The 13,503-nt window shown below is 38.9% G+C and overlaps 1 protein-coding gene across 4 annotated transcripts in view; it reads right to left on the bottom strand.

The window, feature by feature from the left end:
• Window positions 1–13,503, bottom strand: part of FAM160A1 (family with sequence similarity 160 member A1) — a 278,667-nt gene that overhangs the window by 98,827 nt on the left and 166,337 nt on the right. For 3 of the 4 annotated variants that reach the window (XM_032246417.1, XM_032246414.1, XM_032246415.1), the window contains exon 3: window positions 10,177–10,403. The exons of the other annotated variant lie outside the window; for it this stretch is intronic. In XM_032246417.1, the coding sequence (XP_032102308.1) occupies window positions 10,177–10,281 (105 nt within the window). In that variant the 5' untranslated portion in view covers window positions 10,282–10,403. The remainder of the gene's footprint in view (window positions 1–10,176; window positions 10,404–13,503) is intronic. 4 annotated transcript variants of the gene reach the window in all.

Raw genomic sequence — 13,503 nt, forward strand, 5'->3', positions numbered from 1 at the left:
GGTCCAGTTTCTGCTTTCTGCACATGGCTAGCCAGTTTTCCCAACATCATTTATTAAACAGGGAATCCTTTCTCCATTGGTTGTTTTTGTGAGGTATGTCAAACATGAGATGGTTGTAGATGTGTGGTGTTGCCTCTGAGGTCTCTGTTCTGTTCCATTGGTCTATATCTCTGTTTTGGTACCAGTACCATTCTGTTTTGATTACAGTAGCCTTGTAATATAGTTTAAGTCAAGTAGTGTGATGCCTCCCACTTTGTTCTTTTTGCTTAGGATTGTTTTGGCTATGCAGACTCTCTTTTGGTTCCATATGAAGTTTAAGGCGGTTTCTTCCAGTTCCGTGAAGAAGGTCATTGGTAGCTTGATGGGGACAGCATAGAATGTATAAATTACTTCGGGCAGTATGGCCATTTTCATGATATTGATTCTTCCTAACCGTGAGCATGGAAAATTTTTCCATCTGTTTGTGTCCTCTCTTATTTTATTGAGCAGTGGTTTGTAGTTATCCTTGAAGAGGTCTTTACGTTCTTTGTTGTATTCCTAGGTATTTTATTCTCTTTGTGGCAATTGTGAATGGCAGTTCACTCTTGATTTGGCTCTCTGTTAGTCTGTTATTGATGTATAGGAATGCTTGTGATTTTTGCACATTGATTTTGTATCCTGAGACTTTGCTCAAGTTGCTTATCAGTTTCAGGAGATTTGGGGCTGAGACAATGTTGTTTTCTAATTATACAATCACGTTGTCTGCAAAGAGAGGCAATTTACTTCCTCCTTTCCTAATTGAATACCGTTTATTTCTTTTTCTTGCCTGATTGCTCTGGCTAGAACTTCCAATACTATATTGAATAGGAGTGGTCAGAGAGGACATCCTTGTCTAGTGCCAGATTTCAAAGAGAGTGCTTCCGGTTTTTGCCTATTCAGTATGATATTGGCTGTGGGTTTGTCATAAATAGCTTTTATTATTTTGAGATACATTCTGTCAACACCTAGTTTATTGAGAGTTTTTATCATAAAGGGCTGTTGAATTTTGTCAAAGGCCTTCTCTGCATCTATTGAGATAATCATGTGGTTTTTGTCTTTGGTTCTGTTTATGTTGTGAATTACATTTACAGACTTGCATATGTTGAACCAGCCTTGCATCCCCAGGATGAAGCCTACTTGATAGTGATGGATGCGCTTTCTGATGTGCTGTTGAAATCGTTTTGCCAGTATTTTATTGAAGATTTTTGCATCTATGTTCATCATGGATTTTGGCCTGAAATTTTCTTTTTTGGTTGAGTCTCTGCCGGGTTTTGGTATCAGGATGATGTGGTCTCATTGAATGATCTGGGAAGGATCCCTCTTTTTGGATTGTTTGGAATAGTTTCAGAAGGAGTGGTACCAGCTCCTCTTTGTACATCTCGTAGAATTCGGCTATGAACCCATCTGGAGCTGGACTTTTTTTGGTTGGTAGGCTATTAATTGCTGCCTCAATTTCAGCCCTTGTTATTGCTCTATTTAGGGTTTCAACTTCTTCCTGGTTTAGGCTTGGGAGAATGCAAGTGTCCAGGAATTTATCCATTTCTTCCAGGCTTACTGGTTTACATACATAGAGTTGTTTGTAGTAATCTCTGATGGTAGTTTGTATTTCTGTGAAATCGGTAGTAATATCACCTTTATTATTTTTTATGGCATCTATTTGATTCTTCTCTCTTCTCTATTAATCTGGCTAGCAGTCTGTCTATTTTTCAAAAATCAGCTCCTGGATTTATTGATTTGTTGAAGGGTTTTTTTGTGGCTCTATCTCCTTCAGTTCTCCTCTAATCTTAGTTATTTCTTATTTTTGGCTAGCTTTTGAGTGTTTTTGATCTTGCTCCTCTAGCTATTTCAAATTCTGATGATAGGGTTTCGATTTTAGATCTTTCCTCACTTCTCTTGTGGGCATTACTGCTATCAATTTCCCTCTAGACACTACTTTAAATGTGTCCCAGAGATTCTGGTATATTGTATCTTTGTTCTCTTTGGTTTCGAAGAACAACTTCATTTCTGCCTTCATTTCATTGTTTATCCAGTCAACATTCAGGGTCTAGTTGTTCAGTTTCCATGAAGTTGTGTGGTTCTGAGTTAGTTTCTTAATTCTGAGTTCTAATTTGATTGCACTGTGGTCTGAGAAACTGTTATGATTTTTGTTCTTTTGCATTTGCTGAGGAGTGATTTACTACCAATTATGTCATCAATTTTAGAGTAGGTGCAATGTGGTATCGAGAATAATGTATATTCTGTGGATTTGGGGTGAAGAGTTCTGTAAATGTCTATTAGGTTTGCTTGGTCCAGATCTGAGTTCAAGTCCTGATATCCTTGTTAATTTTCTGTCTCCTTGATCTAATACTGACAGTGGAGTGTTAAAGTCTTCCACTATTATTGTGTGGGAGTGTAAGTCTCTTTGTAGACCGTTAGGAACTTGCTTTACGTATATGGGTGCTCCTGTATTGGGTGCCTATATATTTAGGATCATTAGCTCTTCTTGTTGCATTCATCCTTTTACCATTATGTAATGCCCTTCTTTGTCTCTTTTGGTCTTTGTTGGTTTAAAGTCCATTTTATCAGAGACCTGGATTGCAACTCCTGCTTTTTTTTTTTTTTTTTTTTTTTGGCTCTCCATTTGCTTGGTAAATCTTCCTCCATCCCTCTATTTTGAGCCTATGAGTGTCCTTGCATGGGTTTCCTGAATACAGCACAACAATGGGTCTTGACTTTTTATCCAATTTGTTAGTCTATGTCTTTTGATTGGGGCATTTAGACCATTTAGATTTAAGGTTAATATTGTTATGTGTGAATTTGATCCTGCCATTTTGAGGCTATTAAAATAGCCTTATTTTGCCCATTAGTTGATGCAGTTTCTTCACTGTGTCGATGGTCTTTACCATTTGGTATGTTTTTCAGTGGCTGGTATTGGTTGTTCCTTTCCATGTTTAGTGCTTCTTTCAGGGGCTCTTGTAAGGCAGGCCTGGTGGTGATGAAATCTCTGAGCAATTGTTTGTTCATAAAGGATTTTATTTCTCCTTCGCTTCTGAAGCTTAGTTTGGCTAGATATGAAATTCTAGGTTGAAAGTTTTTTCTTTAACAATGTTGAAAATTGGCCCCCACTCGCTTCTGCCTGTAGGGTTTCTGCCAAGGGATCCACTGTGAGTCTGATGGGCTTCCCTTTGTGGGGAACCTGACCTTTCTCTCTGGCTGTCCTTAGCATTTTTTCCTTCATTTCAACCCTGGTGAATTTGATAATTATGTGCCTTGGGGGTGCTCTTCTTGACGAATACCTTTGTGGTGTTCTCTGTATTTCCTGGACTTAAATCTTGGCCTGCCTTGCTAGATTGGGGAAGTTCTCCTGGATAAATATCCTGAAGAGTGTTTTCCAGGTTGGATTCATTCTCTCTGTCACATTCGGGTATACCTATCAAATGTAGACTATGTCTTTTCACATAATCCCATATTTCCTGGAGGCTTTGTTCATTTCTTTTTACTCTTTTTTCCTCTAATATTGCCTTCTCATTTTATTTCATTGAGTTGATCTTCAATCTCTCATATCCTTTCTTCTACTTGGTTGATTCAGCTAATGAAACTTGTATATACTTTGCGAAGTTCTTGTGCTGTGTTTTTCAGCTCCATCAAGTCATTTATATTCTTCTCTAAGCTGTTTATTCTAGTTAGCACTTCATCTAACCTTTTTTCAAGGGTCTTAGTTCCCTCACATTGGGTTAGAACATGTTCTTTTAGCTCAGAGAAGTTTGTTATTACCAACTTCTGAAGCCTGCTTTTGTCAATTCATCAGACTCATTCTACATCCAGCTTTGATCCCTTGCTGATGAGGAGTTGTGATCCCTTGGAGGAGAGGCATTCTGGTTTTGGGTGTTTTCATCCTTTTTATGTTGGTTTCTTCCCATCTTTGTGGATTTATCTACCTGTGGTCTTTGTAGTTGGTAACTTCTGGATAGGTTCTCTGCGTGGATGTCCTTTTTGTTGATGTTGAAGCTATTTCTATTTTTTAGTTTTCCTTCTAACAGTCAGGCCCGTGTGCTGCAGGACTGCTAGAAGTCCACTCAAGACCCTGCTCACCTGGGGATCACCTGCTGGGGCTGCAGAAAAGTAAAGGTTGCTGCCAGTTTCTTTTCCTGTTATCTTCGTCCCAGAAGGGTATCTGCCAGATGTCAGCCTGAGCTCTCCTTTATGACATGTCTCTTTGGATATACAGGGGTCGGGGAACTGCTTGAGGAGACAGTCTGTCCCTTATAGGAGCTCAAGTGCTGTGCTGGGAGCTCCATTGTTCCATTCAGGGCTGCTAGGCTGGTACGTTTAAGTCTGCTGCAGTGGAACTCATAATTGTCTCTTTTCCCAGGTGCTCTGTCCTGGGAAAGTTGGGCTTTATTTATAAGTTCCTGACATGCTGCTGTCTTTTTTCAGAGATGCCCTGTCCAGCAAGGAGGTAGTCTAGTCACAGTCTGCCAGCAGAGGCATTGCTGAGCTGCCGCAGGCTCTGCGCAGCTGCTGTGTAAACTTCCTTGTGGTTTTGTTTACAGAGGTGCATTTAGAACTGTCTTGGTAATGGTGGTCTCCTTCAGTAATGGCGGACTGCCTCAGTAATGGTGGACTGCCTCAGGAATGGCAGATTGCCTCGGTAATGGCGGACTGCCTCGGTAGTGGTGGACTGCCTTGGTAATAGCTGATGCCCTTCCCCCTACCGAGCTGGACCATCCTGGGTCAGGCTGCACTTGCTGGGAATCTCTCAATCCAGAGCATTTCAGATTGCTGGTCTTGGTGGGGGTGGGATCCACTGAGCCAAATCACCTGGCTCCCTGTTTCAGCCCCCTCTTTTTCAATTGAATGGACAGCTCTGTCTCCCACACATTCCAGGTGCCAGTTGAAACGGTCACCCATATTTGTGTGAGCTTTTGTGTGGAAAACCACAGTGCCAGCTGAAACAGCTGTGCTGGAAACTCGTGACACTTCTCAGCCTGGGAATCTCCTGGTCCGTAGGCAGTAAAAACTCATTCGGAAATGCGATGATCACTCACCCTCTATGCCGTTCTTGCTGGGAACTGCACTCCAGAGCTGTTCCTATTCGGCCATCTTGGATCCTCTCCAATTGATCTTTTTAACCCACCTCCTCTGTTCTTCTAGCTCTAAGAGCAGTCACCATTTGGAATTCAATGCTTAAAAGGAGCAGATGAGAATGAATAGAGCAAGGTCCATGAAGCTTCAGAAAGTATAACTGTGCCATCAAAAATAACTAGTGTAGAGAATTTAATGCACATGGCAGTCTAGTTGAATAGTTTATTGCCTGGTGGACAAATGCTTCTTACTATTTCTGTACTCTCTTCCATTCAGAAAAAAAAACAAAGATGCAAAGGCAAGAGATAAAAACAATAGTCTACCAGATTATAAACTGTTCATATAGACTATTATAAAAGTTAAACACATATATGCACTCTTCCCGATCATCTAATGCAAGTCCAAATATCTTGCCGGTGACAAATTATACAATTAATTATTTGATTAATTGTATAATTATATTAATTATTTAACTGTTTTTAAATTCGTGTATGTAGAAAGCTATTAATTATAAAATTAAATTAATTGTATAATTACCATATTAATTATTAAATTGCTTTTAAATTAGTGTATGTTGAAAACTGTTTCCTAAGTTGCCTAGTCTTTTACACTTGTATTTCATACTGACTGCCTTTCAGTTCAATATTTTATTGAACATCTACTTTATGTCACACTCTGTTCTGGGCAGTGGGGATGTAAGTTACAAATGGCCTCCAATCTTGAGGTGCTTGTAATGAGTTTGTGAAGAAGATACTGTATATGTAATTTTAATAAAAGGTGGTTGAATTATACACGGTGGCGCCTATCTGTAGTCCCAGCTACTTGGCAGACTGAGGGAGCAGAATCTCTTGAGCCAGGAGTTCAAGGCCGTAGTGAGTTGTAATCGCACCTGCGAATAGCCACTGCACTCCAGTGCAACACAGCGAGACTCTGTCTCTAAAAATATAAGTAACTAAATTAAACGCTGGTTGGTGTAACAGCGATAGAATACTCAGGTTAATGCTGGAACATGGAGTGGAAGCATGAAAGAGGGCAGGGAAGGTTTCCTAGAGCAAATGATGCCTCAAATGAGGCCTGTAGTAGGTCAGGCATTTAACCAGTGGGAGAAATATTTCAGGCAGAAAGAAGAACAGGTGCCTAAGGCACAGAGGACTGAAACAGCATGATGGGCACTGCCCAGGAGAGGGGTGGCTAGGAACCCCAGGCAACTTTGCATTTTTGGAGATTAAATGAGAAGCAGACAGTAACAGAAGTCAGGACATAACAAATTTTGTGTGACATCCTGGTGTGTAGGTGGCCAGATGCCACTGAAAGGTGCAACTAGAGGAATGAACCAGACAGATCTGGGTTTGAGATTCATCACTCTGGCAGCTTATGGCACAGGATGGCATCTCAGAAGGTGAGAAGTCAGGGGCTACTTTCTATAGCCCAGACTCTTCAGTGTCACTATCAGGAATGCAACCATTCCTGAAAGTCTACTAAAGAATGATTCTGGGGGTGCCATGAGATCAGTGGACCCAGAAACAGTTTGGAACCTCAACTGGACCACTGGGCCATTTAAGGTCTCTCCCCTGAATCACAGATTGCTTGGATAATGGTTGTTTGTATACTAGCTGCCTCTGACAAGCTCTAAGGTTTAAGTGGGCAAGCAGATCTTTTCCTCCATCAATGTTTGCTTTTTAACTCAAGCTCTGCAATAGAAGCTATTAACAAATAGCAGAACAGAACCTGTCAAATACGTAAGTTCAATTTGTTCTTATGTCTCCTCCTAACAAATAGAATTTGGGATACCACAGGCTTTTGTTGCCTTCACTTTTTCCTAATTTAACATTTAAAAAATGTAAACTGGGCAGGTAAGGGAGCACCTGAGTAAATAAAATGCTTTCCAGCTTTGTCTATGAATCATTCCCTACCTGCCTTACAGGTTTTTCTCAAGTTGCCTCAGGGGAGCCCAGGGGCTACAGTCACAGTAGGCCTAGGAGTCTGAGCTCCTTTCCAATTCTCTGCAACTCCTCTTCACCCACCCCAGCCCAACAACTCACAGCCAAGAGCTAATGTAAGAATTTCCAAAACAACACATAAATAGCCTTCATTCTCACCAACTGAAGATCTCATTTCTTATCTCACTCTTGGTCCTACATCTCTTGCTTGGCTCTGATTTTTTTTGCCTTCCCCTCTTTTATGTTTACTATCCAAAAAAGCTAAAATTAAGCATTTGTTCCCAGTATCCACTCTCTGAAATATTATTTTCCTGTCTGTCATCAAAACCTTCCTTTTCCATAGCCAACCTAGCAAAATCTCACCTTCTCCATTCCCAGGCCATTTCCAGCCATAATAGCCCCTTTTCTTGACTTAATTCCTGTAATCACAGTTATTCATTTTGTAATAATTTCCTGCAATGTCATCTGAATTAGCTTATACTTTTTTAAAAGCCAAAACCTATGCTTATACATTCTCAAGTCCCATCTGTGATGCCTACAGTGACATGCCTGGAGTGTGGGCTCAGTAAACCTCCATTGAACAATCACACTTGGACACTCACATAAATTTCTTCAACCAGTATTTTCATTCATAAAGATAACAGAAAGGCCCTCAAGAGCCTCTGTAGGCAGAGACTGAGAGCATTTCCCAGATTTATTTAAAAGGAAAATTCAAGGCCTAAAAAAGGTTAAAAACACCTGCCCAAAGGTAAAAAAAATGGCTGAGCCAACAATAGGACCATGACTGTCCCCACTTTACAAAAGAAAATACTTAACAACTAAACACCATCCCCTCTGACAAAGTTATCCTTACCTGCAGCTCAAGACTAGTCTGCACTGAGAGAACTATATATCTACACTGTGCTTCAGAGAACCCAAAACATCTGATAATGCTGAAGTCTTTCGTATTGGTTATGGAAATGAATGATATGATTCTGGGACCAATAATTAATCTTTTAACAATGTGAAAGAGTACTGACATATTCCTCATGTTTGGAGAAAGCCTGCCTGGGACAGAATCTGACAGGGCAGAAGACCCACCTACATATAATCAAGAAGTTGATAATATATCATGTCTTTGGAAAGTGGCACAGAATACTAAATGGATCATATCAGAGTTACCCCAGCAGAGATGATTATAATCAAAGGTATTATGCACAAACAAACAAAATGGGGCTGGGAGCAAAGATTATGTAGTAAGATAGACTTTCTCAGCCTAATGAAATGACCGGAGCTGAAAATGTTCTCAATTACAAACATATGCCTGCCAGGCACGGTGGCTCCCACCTGTAATCCCAGCACTTTGGGAGGCCAAGGTGGGTACACCACACAGTCAGGAGTTAGGGACCGGCCTGGCTAACATGGTGAAACCCCATCTCTACTAATAATACTAAAATCAGCCAGGCATGATGGCAGATGCCTGTAATCCCAGCTACTCAGGAGGCTGAGGCAGGAGAACTGCTTGAACCTGGGAGGTGGAGGTTGCAGTGAGCTGAGATCATGCTACTGCACTCCAGCCTGGGCAACAGGGCAAGAATCTGTCTCAAATATGTGTGTGTGTGTGTGTGTGTGTGTGTGTATGTATAAATAAATAAATATATATATATATATATACACATACATATATATATATATGTATATATATGAGATTATGTACTAAAGGATTTTTTAAATGAGCACAAATAAATTAGTAATCATACATGTACTAATATACAAATATATAATGTACATTTTAAACACAAAACAGAAATTTGTAAAAGGTAAAGACAGAAACAGACCTTCTAAAATATTCTTCCTACACTCAATGGACTACTGGGCTCATTCCTTAGGATTCGCCACCTCACTTTGGAGCCACTGCTTTAAAATATTTATAAAAGAGCAAAGCCAAACATTATTACTCTGATTATCTGGAAAACTCCAAAATTACTTTCTTCCCTAAACTAAATAAAACATATGTGCCCTAAGGTCCATAGCAAATCCATCAAAATTCTAACAGTAAAAAGTCAGAGAATGCACAAAAAAATCATCTAAGGTTCATACTGGATAGTAACAAAAATCTACAAAATATAAACGGCTCAGAAGCGAATTGATTTTGTTCGTTTTTGATCTGAACTGTGTCCCCTATAATTGTGGTTTACATGGTCAGTGCTTTAACCCATGTGCTATTTCCGGCCACAGGAAGGAACTGGGTATTCATTAAAAAGCTGTCACATAAATAGCCACTTACCAGCTCACCTGGGGAGTGCAATGTTGGGCAAGTAGTAAAGAATGCCAATTTTATTTATTTTACTACTTGTAAACTCCCTAAGGAAAGGGGCGGGCTAGTAAATTTTCTGAACATTCAACCCTTAATTATCCACACAGCAGATCAGAGAAGTCAAAGTAGTAATCAAAAAAATTTCTATAATCACTTTGTAATGAAGACATATATTCAGGTACAGTCAGTCATTTTTCATTAAATTACACAAAGACCACCAGCCCCAAAAAAGTAGAGCACAGAGGTCAAACACATGGATTTTGGAATCAAGGGACCAAAGCCTAAGTAATGGCTGAGTAACTTACTAGTTGTATAACCTTAATCAAGTTATTTAACCTCAGTAATTTTGTATTTCCTCATCTGTAAAATGAGGAAGCTAACACTAGCTACCTTATAGGTTTGTGGAGAAGATTAAATGATATAAGGCATTTGAAGTACTCAACAGAGTACTTGGTAAATGTTTAATAAATGTGTATTTTAGTATTATTAGAGCTTAAGAACTGGATGGAAATCAGCAGGGAAGAAAGAAAGAGAGAGGATGTAATTATGGTCAAGTATATTGCAAAGCAATATAAAAGGCACTTTAAGGAACAACTGCTGTTCTTCTAAAAATATCCAAGGAACAGGCATGTACCCTAATTGCTTTTGAGAAAACCATGGTTTTTGACCCGTTACCTGCTCTAGGAAAGCAAGAAGAAAAAGTTACTTTTCTTCCTATCTGAAAGAGTTTCCCTCCCTATGTTTCTAGAAATCTAGTTACCTATCACAGAGGTAGGAAACCCTGATTCAGTGTGATGGAGGCCCCTGGGGCTACTGAGACTAGCAAAAAAAAAAAAAAAAGTGAAATTCATACATTACCTGTGCCCAGTGGTTTTTAAATACAATCATGCATGTTTCTGGGTCAACTCCCTGTAGGCTCACAGCCTGCTGGAGTTTGCTTTCTGTCGAAACCGATGACATCATAAACCTTCATAAATCAATGCTTCTAAGTCATATTTAATTTTCATTAAAATTTGGTAAGCAGTCACTAACTCTCAAGTTCGAGAAATGTAACTTCTTTGCATTTCATTGTCACCTTCCAAAACCTGTAATGACAATAACAAAAAAATTCATTTTACTATGTTCATAAATTAAAAAGGACACTGCCTATTAAATTTAAATCAAAGCATAGACATTCTCAAAGTCCAACACAGAGAAAAAAATCTACAAAACAGATATTATACTCAATCTAAAGGCTCTTCTATTTTCTCCCACTTTGCTACTAAAAATACAAAATAATAATGCTACCTAAGCTACATGAATAAATGAAACAATTATTGGGTTTCTTCTCTCCACTACAACCAACCACAGCCCTCAAAATTACTATTCTAAATTGCTCAAATCTAGTTTCTACAATCAAGTGAGAAACTATTAGGTTGGTCCAAAAGTAACTGCGGTTTTTGCCATTGAAGTTAATGACAAAAACCACAATTATTTTTGCTTCAACCTATTATGATAACAATGTTTGCAGAGTTTAAAAACACCCAGTAACAGGAAAAGCATGAGTTAGCAGCAAGACAGATAAATGGCTTGATGTAACTTGGGGGTGGTATTATAAAACAGCACCCAGATTTCTGAGTCTAATATGATTGAATATTTTTTTAAAATCAATGGCTGCCAGAATTGAAAGGATTCTCAATCATTTTTTGGCTATAAACTAGGTTAAAGTTTCTAGCTCTTCTGAAAAATAATAGAATTCCAAGTAACCTTGACAAATCAGAGATAGAAATGATCCATCAAAAACAAGATATTGTTTATTAGATGTGAGTGCAAGGTAGCACACTTACAAATGAAAAATGAAACACAGATAAAATACGAAGAAATTCTGACTACAAGAGAGCAAGTAGGGGAAAAAAGAAATTGGGGTCATAGAGTGTACGGTGAATATGATCCAGTTATGTGGCGCTAACTGACGAAAGCAGTAAGACAGTGGTATTGTCTCACTAGTTTGATTAGCCCATAAAAGGACTGGGTATAATTCAAAATATTATTTTTTTAGTGTACAGATTGGGAAGAGTTCAGAAAAAAAGTAATTACAATTACCAGAACCCTGGAAAACAAAAGCCATAAAAAAAGTTTGCAGATTTGTAAGACCAAAAGAAAACAAGGGGTAGCCATTTTCAACAGAGTAATATGAAGGGTGTTACAAGGAGAACACCAATTGGCTGTTCCTCCCTACAAACTAAGATGGGAGGAAGTGGGCTTCAGAGGAGACTTAGGGGTTAAGTTCCTTGTGGGAAGTAGAATTAAACACTGGAAAATAGTTAAAGATTATTTAAAACAGCACTTCTGTTAATAGGAGGGCAACTATTCAACATGAAAGGTCTTAGAAAGAATTTTTAGGATATAAGAGCAGAACGCTTCCAAAAATAGTTCTGAGAAAAGAAACATTTTTTAAGAAGAATGGAAGAGGATTAAGGTATACAGAAAGGACAGCCTATTAGAAGAAGTACACAAATCACATACTCAAGGAAAATTGCCTGTGTGTTTCTTCTATAACTGTATTTTACTATTAAAATTGAATTCCCCAAACTAAAATTCCAAATAATACAAACTTGTTTCAAATGGACATCGTTCACTGCCAACCATGGCCCTTTGCTACTATAGGGTCAATCTGGTGTTTCAAAAATCAGGAGTGGCTACCCCACATATGCAGAGTCTGCATTCTCCCGTCCCCACAGTCCCTGCCACCACTCCCTGTGATCTTACTGCCAGAACTTTCACCTCATTCAGGTTACCTCACTAGCCTTTATAAGGATTTATGTTTACAGCCTTCTTTTAAGTGATAAGAGGCAAAACAAGATTCTGAATCAACTTCCTCATTATTCTACACACTACATTTCTGTGAAAATGTCAAGGTCTTCTATTTAGGTTACATATTGGTAGTAATGAAGAAAATCAAAGTTTCGGGTTATCCCAGGGACTGAAAAACTCTAAGACTCAGATTCCTTCCAGCTCCAAAATTCAAAGATTCTTCTTCAAAGGTATGAAACAAACATACATCATGCCAATTGCTTCTAAATCCAAACAGAAACACATGCTAAGATGCTTTAAGTTCGTTTTCAAAAGGAATTTACATGCAATCTTCTCAGAAATGGCAAGAAGACAGGATAAACTGCCACTGTCATGAGCTTACTAGTTTCCTGTTGTTGTTGTTTGTCAGTTGTTGTTGTTGTTGTTGTTTTAGAGACAGGGTCTCGATCTGTCGCCCAGGCTGAAGTGCAGGTGGCATCATAGCCTTGAACTCCTGGGCACAAGCAATTCTCCTGCCTCAGTCTCTCGACTAGCTGGGACTACAGGCATGTGCCACCACACCTGACCAATTTTTTTTCATTTTTTGAACAGACAGGGTCTCCCTATGTTGCCTAGGCTGGTTTTGAACGCCTTCTCTCAAGCAATCCTCCCGCTTTGGCTTTCCAAAGGGCTAGGATTACAGGCATGAGCCACCATGTGCAGCACAAGTTAGTTTTGTTAGAAAGAGAATATAAATTTCTGTATTCCTATTCCAAGGCTCTTTCCAGGAAACTATATTCTCCTTTCTAAGGGCTATAATCTCTGGCCCTGTTTTCTAAAGGAATTTGTCACTCTTCTAAGAAAAGTACATCTCATTTGGTTTATTCATATTGAACATACTTTTGAAGCAGATGCCTAAGGAATCAAAATGTGTCATGAATGCAGAAACTACAATATAAAGAACACTTGAGAGAAGAGAAAGAATGAGGCAAGTCAAACAAGCTAAGTTTGAGAAGGAAACAACTATGCCAGATGATCCTACAAATGAAAATACTACCTAGCACACCCAGAGAACAAAAAGTTGGATATTTTCATATTCTCTCTCTCTCTCTCTCTCTCTCTCTGTCTGTCTCTGTCTCTCTGTCTCATTCCATGTTACAGTATTAAAACACTGGTATGTCAACAAGGCAGTATATTAATAAAACTGAAAGAGATAGATCCATATTTATGACAGATATATAAGGGCATATTTCCTCAAGCACCAAGGTTTTGCAACACACTGCATTTTCCTGTTATCGGTCTTTACTTTTTTCCTTTTTTGTAGCCATTCCAAGCTTTTTATTAAACTCTCAAATCACAGTTAAAAGTCCCAAATGAAGAACAGAGGACAGAATGAAGCCAAAAGCTCTAAGT

This window comes from Sapajus apella, unplaced genomic scaffold (assembly GCF_009761245.1).
Source record: "Sapajus apella isolate SASKATOON/1434 unplaced genomic scaffold, GSC_monkey_1.0 scaffold61, whole genome shotgun sequence".
Taxonomy (NCBI): domain Eukaryota; kingdom Metazoa; phylum Chordata; class Mammalia; order Primates; family Cebidae; genus Sapajus; species Sapajus apella.